This window comes from Phalacrocorax carbo, chromosome 5 (assembly GCF_963921805.1).
Source record: "Phalacrocorax carbo chromosome 5, bPhaCar2.1, whole genome shotgun sequence".
NCBI classification, from domain to species: Eukaryota; Metazoa; Chordata; class Aves; order Suliformes; family Phalacrocoracidae; genus Phalacrocorax; species Phalacrocorax carbo.
In genome coordinates this window covers 6,422,873-6,443,725 of record NC_087517.1, presented here as the reverse complement: position 1 = coordinate 6,443,725, position 20,853 = coordinate 6,422,873, and the positions used below count along the sequence as shown (strand labels likewise).

Here is a 20,853-nt window from a genome sequence, read left to right as displayed (position 1 = left end):
TTGTTTAATACCAAGTGGGAGAGAATCACAATTACTGCTGGTTTTCCATTCAAAGGTTTCAGTTTATTTCATAGTCTCCCAACTGGAAATACATTCAGTTTACTTTAGTACAAATCCTATTTAAGAGACACACTAACCCTTTCCTTATTTGACAGACCTTTTATTAAAACTAAATACTTTTTGTATCTTGTAGATAATTCTAAATCAGACCTTTACAAGAGCTAATTTCCCTTCCGTCTAGTTTAAATCTAGCCTTCTTCAGCAAATTCACTTAATTGTGTACAAAACAGAGGATGGCTTTCACATGTACTGTTCTATTCTGTAACAGGTACTATGATAGTCCTCTATTTTACAGTGTTATACTCAAAGCAAACCGGGGTAGAAAAAAGGAGATTAAAAAAAAAATACTTCTGACCGCAGAAAAACAATCATTTTTAGGTTAGGGCTCCTAGTGAGTCATCATGTTGAAGAGACATGAGGAATACAAACTGTAATTTTGAAATGAGTGATGAAAAGAAGAAATTCAAGATTACGTTCAAATGCCTTGAGTCACTGGAAGCCAGATAATGGTGATCCATGCTACGAGAAAGCATGGAGAGAAAAGAAACATACATGGAGGAAGAACAGAAGGCCTACTGGTTGATAATCTTCTTTCCCCTCCCCTCTGTAAAAGAAGTAAATATTTAGAAAAAGTTCTAAAAAGCGAGAAGAGCCTTTCTAAAGGCATGGAGACCTTTGGCAAACAGTATCTCGATGAGAAGAGACTGATGGGTCAGTGGAAAGGCAAATTATGGAGAACTTCAGATGCAGAGGATACAACCTAAGTCCTGAGAATTAAACAAAAGTGATACTTAGAAATCCTGATTTTCAATACTAGGACAGGGCACAAACCATTCTGAAGGTGATCTTAGACCGAGCAAGATGACAGGATATAGAGCTGTGAACCTCTAAAGTCAATATGCTGCTGACAGCAGATAGAAATAAAAATTAAGAGTAAGGTACCAGTTGGAGACACAAGTGATGGTCTGCGAAGATAAAGGATATCAGAGAAATTCTTTACCCAACTATGTTGATTCACTGTATTTAGGTATTCCACTAGCATAAGATAAAAAATATGAGAAGTTGAAGTAGAAAATATTAACACAATTATCTCATTTCTATTGACAAAGTCAGCTGTCTTGTACAGCTCAATTGTACGTATTCATTCACAAAAATACTAAAATAAATAATCCCTAAAAAAGCTTTTACTTCTCCTACACATGTAGATGGATATTGTGGAAATATGTTCAAAGGTCACTTGAATACATCAGATTCCACTCCCTTAGCAGTAGGAATCATTTTGGAGCTAAGTTTACCAACGTGTGTTATGGAAAAATAATTCAAATCATGTTAAACCTCCATTCTGTAGAACTTTTATTATAAATCCAGCTTTAGAGTATCATAACTCCAGATCTGAGAGTTTGTGGAGATTACTTACAATACTGACATCTGTCTCCTGTATACTCAGGCAAGCAGTTGCAAAAGGGCTGATTCCCAGCAGTGACACTGCAGGTTCCTCCGTTTTGGCAAAAATGGTCGCAGACTGTCTGATTGCAGTTTGGTCCTGTAAAACCCAGCGCACAGTTGCAGGTAGGCCTCCCTATCCAAAACAAAGAAAACTATTTTATGATAAAAATAAATAAACATTAAAATTATAGATAGCACTTCAAAGACAGACGCATTTCTCGTAACGGTAGTGAGTTTAATCTATGAGCCCAAGTACGTTTCTCTAGACTCAAGAGAAGACTCTAGACAAGCCTTTGCAAATGTTGCTTGAATTCAGGACTTCTTTAAGATATGGACACCTCAAAAACTGCATCTGTGCATTTTACGCTTGTGCATGTATGGTCATTGACTCCTTATTTGGGAATTATTTTAGAAGACTGTTTTAAGTAGGAATTCAAGATATGATAGCTCTTCAAATCCTGGCAGGCTGGGTTCCTCCAGTTGCAGAGGATAAATGTTTGTAAAATCAACGTCGATGCCTCTTCAGAATACATTGCATTATCCTTAAATCTACAAACCTTTATATATAATCACACGAATATACTAATATTTACTAATGCACTAATAGCCAACTCAACATAACAATTTTTGCTAAAATACAAATATCTGTGCCTGTTTTGTTACCCTGTCCCTCTCATATAATAAATCTTGGAATATAAATAGACCAAAGATGCCTGTAAGGTCAATATCCAATGTCTGAAAAGTAGTGAACGCCAAAGGATGTATATTCGCACAAAATAAACTCCTAGTCTATAGCTTCATAAAATCATAGAATCATTAAGGTTGGAAAAGACCTCTAGGCTCATCAAGTCCAACTGTCAACTGAAACTACCATGTCTCCTAAACCGTGCCTTGAAGTGCCACATCTACATGTCTTCAATACCTCCAGGGATGGCGACTCCACCACCTCTCTGGGCAGCCTGTTCCAATGCCTGACTGCTCTCTCAGTAGAGAAATTCTTCCTAATGTCCAATTGAAACCTCCCCTTGTGCAACCTGGGGCCATTTCCTCTTGTCCTGTTGCATGTTACTCGGGAGAAGAGACCAACACCCGCTTCACTACAGCCTCCTGTCAGGCAGTTGCAGAGAGCGATAAGGTCTCCCCTCAGCCTCCTCTTCTCCAGGCTAAACCCCCCCAGCTCCCTCAGCTGCTCCCCAGCACACTTGTGCTCCAGACCCTGCCCCAGCCCCGCTGCCCTTCTCTGGACACGCTCCACCCCCTCCAGGCCCTTCTTGTCCCGAGGGGCCCAAACCTGAGCCCAGCATTCGAGGTGGGGCCTCACCAGTGCCGAGCACAGGGGCCCCATCCCTGCCCAGCTCCTGCTGGCCACACCAGTGCTGACACAAGCCCGGGTGCTGGTGGCCTCCTTGGCCACCCGGGCACTGCTGGCTCATGCCCAGCCGGCTGTCAGCCAGCACCCCCAGGGCCTTCTCCGCCGGGCACTTCCCAGCCCCTCTGCCCCAGGCCTGGAGCGTTGCCTGGGGTTGGTGTGACCCAAGGGCAGGACCCGGCCCTTGGCCTTGTTAAACCTCATACAATTGGCCTTGGCCTGGCGATCCAGCTGGTCCTTCTTTTTAAAGGGTTTTAAAAGAGTGTTTAAAACCTGATGCATTTTCCTCCTATGACTCTTCCCTATTGTAATTTTCCTTTTTTTTTTCTTTATCTAAATCTCATGTCTAAAGGATTTATAATTTTGTTACAACTCCACTGTTCTATTAAATTCTTTTACTTTTCCCTGACTTTTTTCTTAAGGCTTAACTTCTTTAAAACAAACTTCTAGATCCCATACATGTTTTTCCGTCTCCTGACTTTGCTTTTTTATCTCATTTGTAATCTTCTCTTCAAGTAAACAACCTGATGTGGCCTACTAGCCATCTCCCTTCTTACTTCCTAGAAATCTATTTTCATCCTTGTTTATCTCTTACAAAACATTGTTTTCCCCCCATCCTCCTGCCCTTTGCTTTCATTCAGCCTTTAGGGTTTTCTTAAACTTAGGGAAAACAGACAGAGTTTAACACTTTTCTTCTTCCTGGCTTCAAAGATGGGTAAAGAAAGAGATGAAGATTAATCAGGACCTGAGGATACTTCTCAAATAAAGGGGTGGGCTGGATGGTCTTCATTTGCTTCAACAGGAATCCAGCCTGCTGCAAGTACAGTCAAGAGCTTAACAGGGTCACTGCAGAGTAAGGGATAGCTGGCAGGCAAAGACTCAGCCCTTCCAGTAAAGTCACAGAAATACTGTATCTCTGAGTAAAGGATCATGCATAGACTAGCAATAGTCAGAGTGACTAGGTATCAGGCAGAACAAAAGGAATACCTCGTAAGTAGACTACAGAAAACCAAAACAGTAACACATGTGCTTTACATAAATGGTAAAAGTCTAAGAATTGAGACAGGAGAACTGAAATGTCCAGTCTTGAATGGGCACATCAATATAATTGTTTATGGCAAATTTGGAAAATGAAGGCAACTAACAGGCTGCTGTAAAATTAATACACATTTCCTTGATATCTAGTCTTTGTCAGTGATGGAATAGAGCTACATGTTAAGAAGTATTAAAGTCAATCAGATTAGCAAGTTAACTACTTAATGTACTGTATGTGTGATGCAGAAGCCCTTTGGACTGGAATTGCAGGCATAAACAGGAAAAACAAGCTATTAGATTTTATTATTGACGTCCCAATCAAGATAATAATATGACTGTGGAATCCAAAAGCGATCAGAGAAAGTCAGGGAATAAGTTAGTGATGAGAAACTCCAGTTATCCCTGCATTTACATTTGAAAAGCTTCACACACCATCGGGCAGAAACAAACTTCTTACGTATAAAAAATCCTACTTCATGGAGGGGTGGGTTAGCGAGCACACAAAAGAAGCTATGCTTGACTTGGGCCTGACTTGATTTAAAACATACAGAAGAGCCAAAATACTCAGTAGTCAAATGAAATAACATTTAAGGGTTAAATTTCCATAGCAATAATCGCTCATCTTCATACTGATCTACCAGGAAATCCTTACCACTGCCTGATTTACTGATGCAGTAAATCTGCATCAGTAGGTCCCTTCTTTGCGGCCTTTTGTCTCATTCATTGTTTCCTCATTTTAATACGATGTCTGGTGTAGGTATCCACAACTACTTTCACGTTTGCCTCCTGTCTCGTACCACAGCTGCATCTAAAGCTCTGAAATGTGCAACCCTTCTTACCATCTTTTTTTTTCCCCCTCTATTCATTTGGCTGTCTCATTAAAGTAATTTAGATTAAACTAAATATTCCACAAACCCCACAGTTCTGATTTTCTTCTGGTCTGCCTTTATTCTAATACTGTGTAATCACTTAATATCATATTTGCTGGAGAATTTTTCAGTGCAAGAGCAGTGCCCTCATTTTTTCTGATTCATGCAGAATGATTTATTTATTCTTTTTCCTTTGCTTACTTCTTACTCTTCTTACATGAAACCCTTCACATAATACTTTTCTATATTCTTCTATTTTAAGCTATGCTAATTTAAAGTGTTTTGCAAATCATCGTAAAGGCCATGAGATCAGTTAGTCTCTTCCTCTAATGAGTACAGCAGGAACAAAACCATTGACTTAAAAATAGCTCCAACTAGTTTAATATGCATCAGTCTGGTTATTCATATCTGTCCCCTGTGATCTAAACATTAAATCAAAGACGTTGAACTCAGATGTTAGCACAGCCTCTTTTTGTTTTTCCCCGTGTATACACCTGTATTTAAATTTCTCCTCCAAAGCTGGGGGTTTCTCATAATCCTTCATCTGAATCAGTGTCCCAATAAAAACATTAAAAGAAAACAATGATAGAACATAGATCTGGAGGTCTGAAATGAGTTTTTATTATTAATACTCCTCTATTTTTTTAAATGATGGGGCAATGATATTTTCCTAGTTTGTAGGAAAGATTATTCTATTCTTTGCTAATGTAGGCTGATAAATGTGCCAAACTGCTGACAGTTATATGAAAATTTAATACAGTATAGCCTAAACCCCATTTTTGTCACTCAATTTAACATGACTTTTAGTAACATTGATAGTTCACTGCCTATTTATACATAGACTGTTGGCATCTAAAATAATACTAATAATGACATTCCAATCTGCCTTATTCTCATAAATTATTTCTGATATAAAATGGTTCCAAGGACAGTTTAATAAAACTACAGTATTAAACAATGCCAAACAATACCGTAAGGTTTTGTATCACAGAATCTGGATATTGATTTATGTTTGCAAACGAAATAATCATGATAACCAAGATGTCACATATCCTAACTAACAAACGTCGCATGGTAATCTCCTGCGCAGAGAACTTCAGCATTTACACTGATTGTGAAGTCTCTTAACTCCCAACCTTGACCGCCACAGAAATGTTCACAACACGTTACTGTATAGAAAAATATTAAGAAGGAAAGTGGTTTATGGAATGCTAACTGCTTCAAATCCAGATAACTGTCTTTTGGTGTATTTGATGCAAAAATGAGCAAAAAAAAAAATTCTGAAAGAAACACACAAAAAATATTTCCCTGTTTTGAGCTCTTCCTTCTTCAGTGCAATCCTCTGCTGGATTTACTGTAGGAGAACACCATCTTCTTTTCCTCCACCTATTACAGATTAGGATCCTAGCTTTTGCCTAGCATCTTCTTTAGTCTCTTCCCAACCATAGTAATCCCAAGAAAACTTTCCTGTTTCAATTCCCTATGCTGAAAAGTGGTGTTTGTCAAGGAGGACGAGGAGGCAGCACATTCTCAGCATCTCATGTGTAAATGTTCCAATTTTAAAACCACAATAATAATATCTAGAGAGAAAGAAGCTCACTTTTTTTTTTTAGGATTTCTCCACTCTCAGTGATTTACAATGAATGTGCATGCACTTTGCTATTTTCTGTCTCTAATCCAATTCTTGGATGCACTGAGTTCCTCACTACATGTATATGTAAGTGGAAACACAATGCATGCAGTCCCTACATTGATGAGAATATTTTGAATTTAAAATCATTTTAAATAAAAATTCTGAAATGAATTGCAGAGATACATTAAAGCGTGCCTGGTAAGACATATGAAAAAGTAACAAAAATAATAATGAAAATTCTGGGGAAACAATGTACTTGAAAGTCACTGTTCCCTGAAGATTATCTATGTAACCTCTCTTAAAAAAAAAAAAAAAAGAAAAATAACTTACAGAATTATTTATCTTAATTCTGGAAGTGATAGAACCTGAAACAAACTTTAAAAATTCTCACATATTTTTTCAAATGTTTTGCACAGAATTTAGTAAACTAAAGGAGAATAATTTGTGGTGATCCTAGGACATACAAGGTTATTTTTGGCAGTAGTACATGAACAAAGTATGTGAAGTTTTTGGCATAAAGATGAAATGCAATTTCCCCATTTCTTACAAAGAAAAATCACCTGTAAGAAGATGATAGGGATCAAAATCCTACAATGTTCAATTAGGTTTTGATGACAGAGACAGTAGTTACTCCTAGATTGCCAATTTATTTTGCTGTACAATAGCAAATAAGTTTTCAAATAATCTTCAAAAATAGCTAATAAATGCAATGCCTCTCTAATATCTAGGTGATTTCTTCTGGGAATCCATTAATCTGTCTTAAACTCCTATTTACATTTATTCTGTAACGAACAGAACTCTAAGGAGATCAGCTTTGATTCCTGCTATTGCCTAAACAACAGGGAAATATTATGCATTTTGTAGGACCACATAAGGTATTTTGGAATTAAAAAAAATTTAGGGAAATAGCACTATTTTTGTAAGCTTTATTAAAGTTTCAAAAACCAAGATCATCCGGATGAATGCCTGCACCACGACATAGATTATTTATTTCTTCCAGTCAATGGTAAACTCACTGCCAGCAACGTGTGCTTTTAAGTTGTTAGGTGTGAATATGCACGTTTAATTTGCATATTTCGCTTGCTGTCACTATTAAAAAAAACCAATGTGGCACTCCACAAGCCTACTGTAAGTCACATCATGTCTTCTGGAGTAGTTACCGGCAGTCTGCGGGAATCACAATAGTTCATTTCTGTGTGGCCGATGAACCATCCTTAGCTTTAGTGAACCAAGAGTAGTGGATGGAAGTTGTATTACTGACGTAATTAGCAGGTGAGCTGATTGGGATCAGTCCCAACAGATATACCTTCTCTCCATGTTGTGAAAGAAAGGGAGAAAAGAACAATCTCTAAATGTATTAGAGTAGTCTCAAAGGCTGCTCTTACCAAGGCTGGCTGTGGCAGTTCTGTCGGGACTCTTAGATCAGCCGTGCACCAGCCCAGACAGCCTCGACATCTGGCTAAATACCATCCCCCTGCCCCAGTCCCTGCCCTGGTGACAAGATGATGTAGCATCTCCCTTTGAGACCACTGGGGGTGGTATGACATTAGCAAAGTAAACAGGTTCTTCACTGACAGTGTGTTCAGTATACACCTTTGTGTCCTAAATCGACTTGTTTTGCTTATAAAATAAAATATAAAATAATACCTATTTTATATACAAATTATCTCTTGGAGAATATTTCATCCATTTTCATCTAGTGGAAAGATATAACAATTTTTTAGTCATTTTGATATAAACATCACAATTCTGTATGGTTAAATACGCTCTTTGTACTGTAAGTATAGTACAAATATGTACTTATCTAATTTAGTGACCTAGTTAGATCCAGTTAATGTGTTGAAGACTTTTAGTAAACTATTGCTCCAACATTTTTACTTTAAACTGTAAGGAGAAAGGAAGTGCATTTTTATGGTAACATTTAATTTTTTTTTCCAAATTCCCATTAATTTGGGCTTACTGGAAAGTGTTCCTTATTACACCAAACTTTTAATTACACGTCTCAGATGTGTACTTTTAATTAACTGATGACATTTTCTTTGTTCAATTATTGTAGTTCAATACAACTGTCATAAACTTATAAATTTTAATTAAAGCTGCCCCCATCTCTAGCTATATAATGTTCACATAGGAATTTGCCAAAAGGCTTAGCAGTGAGTAAACCAACAGCGAATAATCCCTGAATTGCCAGTGGGATTTGTTTAACAAATTAACATTTGTGTGCAGATAATGAGATTCTACAACTTAACACGCCCGGCAAAGATTAGCACAATCATGTTGTAAAAAATGAGTAATACTCTGCAATTTACTTAATTAGTTATCACATTACTATTATATATTAGGTGGTGAAAGGGATCAGGATTTACACATTCACTAGAACACACACATTCACTAGAAGAGTGTTTCATATGCTGCGTCATCTTATTTATATCAGAATATGAAGAAAGGTTTGTTTTCAGGATCTCTCTTCCTCGTTTTTTGAGCCAGACACCAACAGTAAGGAAATCCCCTGACTCCTAAGGAAGCCTCCCAGCCCCGGGGACCCTGCAGAAGCTCACCCCCTGTGAGGCTAAATTTAGTGGCTGTCCCTAAGCTTTCCAAAGGGCATGCGTGTAGAATGACACTCGTTAGATCAACTGCATCAAAGCTGTTTGAGATGGATAATATACGAGAATCGATAATGGCAATCAGAGCTTCTAAGAAAGACAGAGCCACACAGGGTGAAATTATCACAGGTCAGTTACATTTTGTGGATAGGATTTGGATTGGCATTCGCACACATATGGCTTCTGCAGCTTCCAGCATAAAAAGCCTCATTGTTTTGAAGAAAAATATATTTTTTTTTTTAAAAGAGGAAATTGGGAAAATATGTGCAACTTGATTGCATCAGTTTACCAGGGCAGTTTGATGAGCCAGTTGTGCAATGGATCGAAAGTATAAATGCTGCTTTTTGAGGAAGTGCTGGTGAGCACTGTAGTAGAGGAGGAGGTATGCACAGATAGCAAGAGCACAGTAGAAGAAATTAAGTTAATATTGAGCTGACTTTCTTTTTAAATAGTTATTTTGAACTTTCCAGAACTGTGAGAGCATTCTCTATCAAAACAAAAAAAGTGTGCAATGTACCTATTGCTAGCGGACAAGTCAAGCTGGTAGGATGTACCATTTTAAATGTAGACACAATATAATGCTTAAGTTTTACAAGCATTAAGGAAAACCAGAGCAATTCCTGGTAATAAAGAACCTTTACATTCCTACATGTCGTGGCATGCAAGAATAAAGTAACATATACACCAACGACTCCCATATGAACCTGACAAAGCAGATCAACTGCCTTGAAGGCTGAGACAACGAGAAGGAAGTGAGTGAACGCTGCTCTGGTCTGGATTTCACACCCTCAGTCCAAACTGGGAATGGTGTGTGCAGCCCCTGGAGCTAAATGTGCACTCACCGATGCAATCACTGAATGACATGCTTTGCACAGTGGTATATTTGACTAGAAAGAGGACACGGTTGTTGCAAAAACACTTGAGGAATTAAGCTTTGTTGACCTAATTACAGTTACAGCATTAGGTCAATGCTTTTGGGGTGTCCAATTTAGCTTCCCTCTGTAAAACACATAACGGCTTTAGCATATCATGGATTAGATTGAACTAGGATAAGGGGACATCTCACTGGCATGCTAGTTTGTTTCAGTGACACACGATTTATGGCCTGATATAGATAAGAAATACAGTCTGATAAGAAATAGAGATTTACAGGGTCCAGGGGCTAGGCATGCAAGGAAGATGAGATGCGGATCAATTCAAAAATTTTATCTTGAATGCTGGATGGAGTCACTTTGATTTAGAAAGATATACGGTCATTTTTCCACATCTCCAGCACATGAAAGTTATGGCACAGGCTTCAAGGCATGGCTACCCTCATGAATTGTAAATGGCAGATGGGAAATCTGGTTAACTTGAAATATGATTTTTAAAAATTTGTTTAAACTGGGAAAGTGGGCACAGCACAGCAGAAGAATATTCCTATTAGCAGGTATGCCCAGTAAGAGTCACCAGAACTAGCTCTGTGTTTCTCTTGGCTCATAAAGGCTTGGCACATTTCAGCCATGTGTGGTACAGTAAACTTTGGTTGCAGTTAAAGGTCCGTATTCCCCAAAATCAGGCAACTGAACAATGAAATGTGGACTGTGGTGACATCCTTGCTGGCTCTCCTGAGGCATTTTTGGTGCAGGCCCTCTAAAGCAGTGGGAACATGATTAACAATTTAGCAGAAGTATATTGTAGAATCTGCTCATATCATTCCTTTACTCACTGGTGACCAAACCTACTACACTAATTATTTCAGCAAGGATGAGAGATTTCAGAGGATGGATTTAGCAGGGGGAAAAAAAAAAATATCCAGGTGATAGCATAGCAGTGTGAGCACAGCAAGTGTTAGCTGCCTGGTAAAGAAAACAAGAGCTGCTGGGGGTGAGTGAGCCCTATGGCTACTGCCAAAAGAACAGGATTAAATAAAACCCTGGGGTCTCCGCAGGATTCAGAACTGAGCCGAGCTCGAGGAGATGAGTTATTAATTTTATAGAGCCTTTTATCCCCACAAAAGTATCAATTAAATGACAGACATGTAAAGACGTGGGAGTAAACATCCTCTCTTCAGATGACAAGGAAGTTCTGCACGTCATTTAAATCACCCGTGACTTACTTTAATTCACTTGCATGTCCTCACTAAACATGTTATTGATCGCATTGCATTGAGAAAAACCGCTGCTTATCATCTGTGTCAGTAGTTCCATCAGCTGTTAGAAGCAGTTTCAAGTATAACGAATCAACTTCAAGTTCAGGTATTCTCATTTTCTAATATTTAGTTATTACTAGTGATGTTAACTATGAAGAACATTATTAACCCTCAAGTATTCAGAACCAAAAGCAGATTGCTAGATTTGCATTCGCTTGGATTTTTGCCACCACATCTCAGTAAATAAGAGAAGGCTCCAGAGAAGCCAGCATAGTAAGTGAAGCTACATTACTAAACTATATAAACTGAAGTTAATTAGTAAGGAGAGCTAAGCCCCCTCTTTCACAGAGACTAAGATACAAAATTCTGCATTACAGGGAACTCTCTCTGTGCTAAACAGTCACAAACTCCTCTTCTAAAGCAGATACTGTACTTTTCTTACAGAGACCAGGGTGTTGGTCATTTCGTCACAGATGAAAATGATTGACACCACCTTCAGCAGCTGGTTGGCTTCTGAGAAGAGACAAGACAGCAACCTCTCCTCCAGCTGTTCTACTTTGAATCAGATATTTAAATGTTCTTCAGAACAGAAAACAGAATTTGAGTTCTCCTTTCTCACATAATTACTAAATTTCAGATTAGTTTGTACCACACTTTCCAGCTCTTGCCCGAACACTAACTGCACTATACAAGCTACAACAGCCTATGTGTTAGGGTCAAAGAACAACTGCCAAATACACGCGTTTTGACACACAGGATAATCTTCCTGAAGAGAAGAGATGTGATTTCAAATTCCTTCAGGAAAACAAAGGATCTGAATCCTGATCAACCGAATCTTCCTGAGAATTGGATGAGTAAAATGCCTACTTTGTGAATTCCAGTAAGACAATGGTAAAAGACTGAAGTCACAAAACTCTGTATTTAAGAAAATATCTGTGTACGCACCTAAAAATTTAGAGGGAGAATTGAGATAAAGAGAGAGCGGGATGTCTAGGGTTCTTCTAGATGTCATTTGACTGGACCTTACACTTTAAAATTCCATTTCTACACCTCAACATGTGCATCTTTATTCTGTATACTTACTTCCATGCTCCCTTTTGTGGGATGCAGCTTAATTCTGCTAAAACACTGAGATATGTGAGTGAAAAGCGCTACTGACTCTAAAGTACCTGTACGGTATATACTGCTTTATTGCATACGGTTTAAGTATGGACAAAGCAAATAAGTTACAAAGCGAAAAAATATCACATACAAGGAATAGATCCAAACATTTAAATTCAGGCAGGTATAACAGTAAGATACAGCTGCTCAGAAATATTTACCAAGGAGAGAGGCTCCACAGGTTCCTCCATTCTGGCAGTAATTGTAGCAGTGGTTAGTTTCACACCTTTCACCGGAGTAACTTGGCCAGCAGTGACATCGGGGATCTCCTTTCTCGTTTATAATGCACTTTCCTCCATTTTCACAAGTTAATTTACAGGTATCGTCTGCAGCAAGAGCACACACACAGAGCTGTTTTCAACAATCCCATTTCATGTAACTGGCAAAACAGAACCTTGCATCTTAAATAGATGGCAATGACAGATCCCTGTCAACGAGGAGGAAAAAATCACTTTTCAAAATAGAGAAAGTGAACTATCGTTTCTTTTTCCACAGTGCTAGGAAAAAATACACACTTAGACAAAAGACACCTAAGCCCTCACTGAGAGCTGCAGATCTGGTGGAAGCTGCACTAGCCTGCACAGCACTGCTGGGAGCTTGTACCGTACCGAGCTGGGGGCCTGTGCTTGGCAGTTATGCTTCGTCCAGATGATGCCACAGGAAAGTTGACCTCCTTAGATTGTAAGTTAGCAATAACAGTATGGGTTCTTGCTTGAAACTGTCATTCCTAGCTAGTTTATAAAATGAAAAAAAGAAAGTTGTTTTCACGTGGGGGATCTCAGAAAACTTCCCAGCCATTTTCTGGTGACCTCAGCTTTTTCCTGTTTCAGTTCTTGTATCTCTCTTCCACTCCCTCTATTAACTAACCACCTTCTTAGCTAAACCCTGCCCAAATTATTTAAAAGAAAATTATTCAGCCTTTAAATCGTCATCAAAAATTGATGTTTGCATACTAACTTGTTACTCCTAGGCCATATTTTCTGATTTTAATTTTTTTTTCTCATCTGCTCCATCTGTAAAATCACTGAGAAGAGATACTGCCTGCTGCTCTACATCCACCGAGTGCTGATGGCAGCACTGCCACCATCCTAGTGGTGAGGTACGAGGTAACACAACTCCTGATGAGGACAGATTCAATCTTTCTTTAAAGCTGTTTTGCAATTAGAGTCGTGCCTGTCTAGGAAACACTTTGACAAATAAATCTCTATTCATTCAGTGAACAAGATATAAAATCATTCAATGACACCAAATAGAAATTAATTATAGACTAGCATGCATACAATGCTCGAACATCCAAATAATTGTAATCCTAAAGAAACAGACAAGCACCTTTCCAGCCCAAAGGATGTTTTCAGCAATAAGACCTTTCATTTCTCACATAGCAAAACAAATCCTGTGAAGCCAGACTGCTGCCTAACTAATCCAGCATTTGAACTTACATGGCTTTTAATAAGAGGGATACCACAAACACTGAGAACGCTACAGCAATGTACCCACCAGCTGCAGATGTTTTGCTGAATTAATCTGTTTAGCTAACTAATGAAAAAGAGTCAAGGTTCCCATTTTTCCTATTGAGGTCTAACATTGACTGACACAGACACACCAACTACTTTTTTTGATGTTTAAAGAAATACACTCTATTGTAAGTGCAGAATTATGCATCAGCCTTTTCTTTGGATGCACCCAAGTCTCTCTTTCCTGCCCATGTACTCTCCTCTTAGGCAGGGTCTGGCTGCCTCCGCTCACAGCCAGTGCTGAGAAGGGGCAGACACGTAACCTATGCTCACACCTACTTAAACAAAACTTCTTGGAACCGATTGTCTCTCAGAAAATTGCACCTATCTCAAATTAGGCTGTAAGTAGACAACAAATCTCAAAGTTATTGTGGGGGACTGACTGGCGCATCATTATTTCAGGTGTTTAAAATAAAAATATGAAATACCACATGCTTTTCATTTTTTGGTATCCACCCTGGGTATAAACATCTGCTCTAACAAAGCTATTTTGTATTTGGGAGTTTGTGGATACCTCAGTGTTTTATTTATTTGGGTGGTTCATTAAATCCTTTGATGTTCCATGAACCAGCCTTCAGTTACTCATTATAGAAGTTGTTTAAATGGATAATGTAGCATGTCTTATTGGAGAGAAGGTCTATTTTTGTTTTGCTTATCTTATCTGTTTTACTTATCATTAGTCATGAGTTTATAGAGCAAAACTTGGTAAAAACGGAATAAATAACACTGAGGTACAGACATGCTCATTTTTATGAACCTTTTTGATAGCACATTAGAAATGTTATATATATCTTCCAGAGCAATTCTGCAGAATTAAGATATAAAATTTGAAAAAAAAAAAGGAAATTAAGACAGACTATGAACTCAAGAGAAAAACAGAGTATCAAAAGGCATATTTAGAACTATAAAGCATGAACTACAAACTTGAAAGTTACCCCAACCACACCAAGAAATACGTGCCTTCATATTTTCAGGAAAATATGCTGAACTAAAAATTGCCCACAGTAAAGATTTTCTAATCCAATTGGCTTTCAAAGACTGGGACACTCATGTCTTATACCTTTAAAATGTAATATATGCATTTTATAAATAATGCAATAAAATGCTATAACTTTATGCAGTGGTGAACTGAGAAGGTTCCTGAAAAAATCCTAAAAGTTTGTAATATTTCGTATCATCATAGGATTATTACAATTCACTACCGATTTTGTTCTCTATAAAACATTTTAAATTCAAGTGTTTCAACACAAATCTAATATGAAACAGAGGAAAGTTACTACAACAACTTTGGACATTAAATACGCTCAGAAATAGGATTGAAGGATGCAGTGGATGAGCCAGTTTAAAATACTGTGTTAGACTTCAACAATATAGGGGTTTAATGCTGCTGCTTTTTTGTCTGAAGGTAAATACAAGAATCAAATTACTCTTGCTATTCACATCACCGGCGTACAAAAGGGGACCAGATGCCTTTGTGTGCGAGACAGGAGCAGAACAGTCCCATAGGAGAACCAGGGAGAAAAAGAATACAGGAGAGAAACACAGAAAAATGTTATAAAAAGGTGAATGGTCTTAATTTAAATTACTGAAAAAAGACCTCTGAAAGAAGAGCTGGGAACAGTACCTGCTATTGGAATAAAGTTAAAAAAAAATAATCAGACAACTTTCTATCCGGAATCAATTCAATACTGGTCTGAGCTTGCTGGAACTTGGACTCAAGGAGTTCTCAGCTGCTCTCTTCATTTCTGTCATTTCTGAAATGACAGAAGTAAATAATTTCACTTGTTATACTACTCCTAGCCTAGCTACTGGATGTCTCTAAAGTGAAAGAAAGGAAAGGGTTACAGGTCATGTAATTTTATGTATTCTCTCCTAGCCTGGTTATTTAGTCTTCCGCTGCCTTGATTTGCCTTTTTCAATCTTAATATATCTTTAATGAAGAATCAAATAACTTTGATCTGCAGTTCTTCTTATGTTTTTCTTCCTGATATGACTCTTTGACACAAACATTTATGGACTTAGGGGTTATTTGCTCCCTCTTTGATTCTTTCCTTTAACTGAAAGTAAAAGGAAAACCGAAAGTAAAAGGAAAATCTTACACAGAAGAAATCCTGATAAAGCAGCAAAACAAAGCTTTGTGAACTCTACTGGTATTTTTTCCTTCACTTGTTTAATTTCTTGATATTCCACCCCTTTCCCCAATCACTTTCTCTCACACACACACACATATATATTTTAGTGGCATTTCTATAACAACCCTTTCTTTCTTGAGAAAAATGCATCTTACTTTCTGTTATTTCTTTCCCTTTGAAATATCCACTGATTTCCAGACTAGGCAGTTAAATGGAGAGATGACTCTATGGAGCACAAGGTTAATGAACTACATGCTTTGGGACAAGAACAATTTCCCTCCCAACAGTGGAAAATACTCATCTCACAGGGCAGAAAAGTATTTATTCTTGCCTATCCTTCAGACAAAGGTGTAGCTCATCCTTCACTGAGCTGAATGCACCTATTAAAGACAGAGTGCAGAGTTCTAGTGTTACGGTAAGGTTGTATAAATCTTCCTGTCCCTCCAGATAAGCATCTTACTACCTGCCAGTTTTCCATATGCCGAAATTTATCAGAACAAGACGTAATCCCCAAATTTTGTCTGAATGCTGTAAGACAGGTCCTCCTCTTTGTTTTCCCTTCACACTTTTTTTCTTTTAGAAATCTGATTGTTTTACATTTTTAAATGGAAAAGAAGGGCTAAGGAAAGGATGCACAGTAAGAAGAAACTAACTGACACCTGCTGTAATGTAACCCATTTTCTTCTGTTCTGGGAAATACTAGTCCCAGTAGTAACCCTTTGTAAATACAGAAGATACTGCTGTAAACAAAAGATTTTTTTCAAACCAGAAGCAGATTTCTGTGTGACCCCTATTCTATTTGATATATGAAAAGACTGAAAGCAGGACAAAACCAAGAAGATAGCATGGATTGAACTGCCATAGCTTTTGCTAGTACAGCTCCCTGAGGCAGACTTTGTGGGTGAAAAAGAAGGTATATAGGGATTAACCTCTACAACCCCAGCCAAACACTTGGTCTGCCTGCAATCGTTGTGTGCAGTGGGCAAGCCCCCACAGAAATGTGCTGAAAGAAACACCATGATAAATTAAATGTTTCATCTCTGTTCAGAAGCACCATCAGATCTGAGTCTTTGTAATTTTTCTCAGGCTTTTCATGCAGCCAAGAGAGCACTAATATTCTCTCCTTAAAATGAAAGTGATAAATGTGCAGCTTCAGAATACGGAACTCTTGGAAGTGTTCATTACTCTTGCTCACTCAGCTGCAGTACACACTGCCTTCCTCCAGTGCAAGTCTCTGTATTTTCATCCTCTTGGTACACTTTTAGCTTCATTGTGCTACAGACAATTAGACACAATAAACCTAATGGACGCAAATCCAGTGGTCTCTTTTAGGAAAATGAAGTGGTACTCTAACCGTTTGAAAACTAAAGGGTAGCTTCTAAACTAAAAACACCAGGCTTTCTATAGTCAATAAATAAACCACAAAAAGAACTGTGCTCTGCCAGTCATAATCATCTAGGGAGAAATGAGATGGAAGCTTATCTAAGAACACACAGGAACTCGCTTTCATTTTGTTATAAAAACATTCTGAATGATACAACACACACATGTTGTAATAACTCTGGCCTGAAAAAGCCAAATCAAACCCAAAAGCTGTTTTCTCAGCAGTTTTTCAAGATGATGTGAAACAGCCGTCTGAAGCAATCTGGATTCAGTCTTACAGAAAGCCTCTGAGGATTTGATATTTAGAATTCCTCACACAGGACTTATGAAGAAAAATCAACCCCATGGATCAATCCAGTAGTAATATTATGCAGAATTTCAAGACTTTGCTCAATTTTATTTTGTTAACAGAAAAAACCCAACAGTCCAATGAACAAGAATCTGAGTCAGTTTTTGAGATATAGTCACAAGAAACAGAGCGAGACTGAGATTACCTCCCAGTCACCAACCTTAAGACTAATAAGAAATTGTACAAAGCGTGCAAGGCATCTTTACAATAGTCATGCCAAAAACTACCAAAATGAATAATGGCATAATAATGTTGAAAATAATCATTATTTGTTGGACGGAATTTTTCACAAGGATAGAGACATATGCATTGTCAAAACAGAATCTTCAAGCACAGACTCTCCTGGGGACACTACTCAAGGTTGATGGGCACTGGAGATGGCTGTCCCATCTGGACTCTGTCAGGTCATCTGAGTATACTATTAGCTTCCTTCCATTTCAGAAGACCCAAAACACTTAAAGACACGAAATAGTGTTATGAATGTTCAATATACTACTGTTTATTATTGTAACTTTAATTATATATTCTTTTAAAAGTACAGTTTAGTCACACTAGTTCGTGATATCCACAATTACTACTAATTTGTGAAACTAAAAGGCTTCTTACATGACTTGAAATAGCTTTGTGCAAGTACAAAACAACTTGTACACCTCACTTCTATTGCTACATGAATGACATCAGCTAAAAGGCTTAGAGAGTTGAATTTTCAGATCTGTAAATTAGTGGTAGGTATTTTTAAACACATAAAATATAATGTACATAGATCATCGTAACCTACCTCCTATACAACTGTTGCACTGTGATCAAACCAGTAACAAACCCAAAAGAATACATCAGTTAAAAAGCATTTCATAGATACTCATGTCTGAAAGTAAAATCTTCTGGTTTTCATTCTTTTAGGGACAAACCAGAAGACCACCAAAATAAACAGGAATATTTCAGCCGACTTTGACTCAGGATTTCATTGCAGACCAACAAAAAAATATGACTATATAACCTCCCTTTGGATCAATGTCCGGTCACTTTTCAACAATACACAGCTACATAAGGCAGGTTTTGACAGCTACATAAGGCAGGAATTGGTGTTCTGGGCTACTGACATCCATAACTATGCCAAAAGTGCTCTGAGACAATGAAGACAATATAATGCTAAACAAGCTGAATGTATGCGATTTGGAATATTTCATATACGTCTTCTAGCTCTTCATCAGAATAGGAAAGGAAGACTATGGCTCCTATTTTCTTGTCCCATACTGTAAAACTTCCCAAAGGAAAAGAACCTGGTTTAGAACTTGACTTGTCTTTTGTTTGCAGGCTTTTAGAGACCTATGAACAGCAAGTGGGTGCCAGACAGCCGTTAATTATAAACCTGTATTAATTCAAGATGCTTATCTTGAGGTCAACTCTGATCTTTCCAGGAATCATTGCTGATCCCTGGAAGCCTAAGCAGAGTGTCAACATGAGACAAACATTTAACATCCACTTCATACTTCTTTTAAAAATGCCAAACACTTAACACACTAACACTTGTTAGTGTGCTATGATACCAAGGGTTGTTTCAAATCATAACTTATAATCTGTGAGGCTACAAAACCAGCAATCTCCTATCACAAAGATAACATAGAAGAAAAAAAAAATGTACAAAAGAGCCTGTGCTAGACATTACTTGAAATATAACTGTAATCAGAAAACTAAGAAACACTTATTCAACAGCCCTTTAAAAAGGCATAACAGATATTGCAGTTGTGGGAAGATACTGAAAATTACCAAGATATTAAAAATGCTTCCCTGGGCATTTTCTGTCTATCCATAAAAATCTACAACCAGCAGTGAAATAATTTAAAAGCCTCTTCAGAACTTTCTCTAATAAAATTATACCTTCCTGAAAACTCTACTGTGGCATAATCCTTTGACCCACTAGTAGCATGACTGAAAATATGGGTTCAAATTACTACCAATCTCTGGTGAAAAACAATATACTTTTATTCGTCCTCTCTTCAACACCTAAGTAGTAACTATGGGTCATCTGGAATAATTTTTAGGTGGTACTGTGTCAGCAGAAAATCTTGACAAGCATCCATCTCAGATGAAAAAAGAGCTGACACTTGGAGGGGCAGGGAGGGTGGATGCTTTCTGAAGGCAAAGGGTGTTTAGACTGATTTGTCTCAAGAGTAAGAAACCTTGTACAGCATACTAATGTCTTCTATTACATCTAATTCAGTGACACCACTCCTCCCCTAACGGGTAATTGTTGTAAAACAGCTGTAAACTATTTTATAGTTGTATGATGTCTATAAACACACATTAATAGGTATCCAAAGGCGTACAGTAATCAAGCTTTCAATTATTGTTTTTTTTGCTAGAGCATGGTGCAGTATGTAGAAAAGATGGTACTGTAAATGCATTGCATACAATGTAATCCTACATAAGCAAAAAACATGAATGGCGTTGTTATCTAGGACAAGTTTTCTAATGTTGTTTTACTCTCTAAATTATTCTTAAATTACTTGATGCAGAAAGAGAAATGCTGCTAGATAGGATAGCTTTATTAATGCCACATCATAAATCACTAAAACACAGTTGTGTTAATTCAATATTTAAAGACTAGGCAGTATAAATACATGAGATTTTCTCCACAGAACGATGGCATTTCAGGTAAATTAATTTAATTGCTAAATTGAGCATTTTAAGTACTGAGGATCTCACCAAATTATGTATCACTCATACTTCTGAGCCTGGAATTAAACATTAGAAAAACATCCTAATACATTCTGACTTCTCATACACATTAGAAATAATATTCTATGATTTCTAGAACCTTTTAAAATTCAAGCTGGCTAAGCACTCCTTCCAGAAGTCTGACCTCCTTAAGTCTGGCCTCAGTTAAAGTGGGAATAGTGTTAGAGTACTTAATAATATCCTCCTATGGAAAAGATTTTTTTTCCCCCTAAAATATAGCAAGAACTTAGTAGCTCTTTTACCATGAAGTCTGGTTTCCTGTGTCTTGATATTAGTCATTATAGATGTTACTGAAAGAAATAATTTCAGATAAAAATATTTCAGCAGTTTTCTTCTTTTTTGCCTGTTACTTCAAAGTCATTATTATTTGCTGTGTTGCTCTTACTGCCTTTGGACTATTGCTGCAGTCTAAGCAGTGGTGTTTCT

General features: G+C 37.6%; 1 protein-coding gene across 1 annotated transcript in view; it reads right to left on the bottom strand.

The window, feature by feature from the left end:
• The window catches only part of LRP1B (LDL receptor related protein 1B), a 761,744-nt gene that overhangs the window by 27,465 nt on the left and 713,426 nt on the right, over nucleotides 1–20,853 (bottom strand). Inside the window, exons 83-84 of the mRNA XM_064451033.1 lie at nucleotides 12,472–12,636; nucleotides 1,478–1,639 (exon numbers count right to left, since the gene is read on the bottom strand). Of these exons, the coding sequence (XP_064307103.1) occupies nucleotides 1,478–1,639; nucleotides 12,472–12,636 (327 nt within the window). The remainder of the gene's footprint in view (nucleotides 1–1,477; nucleotides 1,640–12,471; nucleotides 12,637–20,853) is intronic.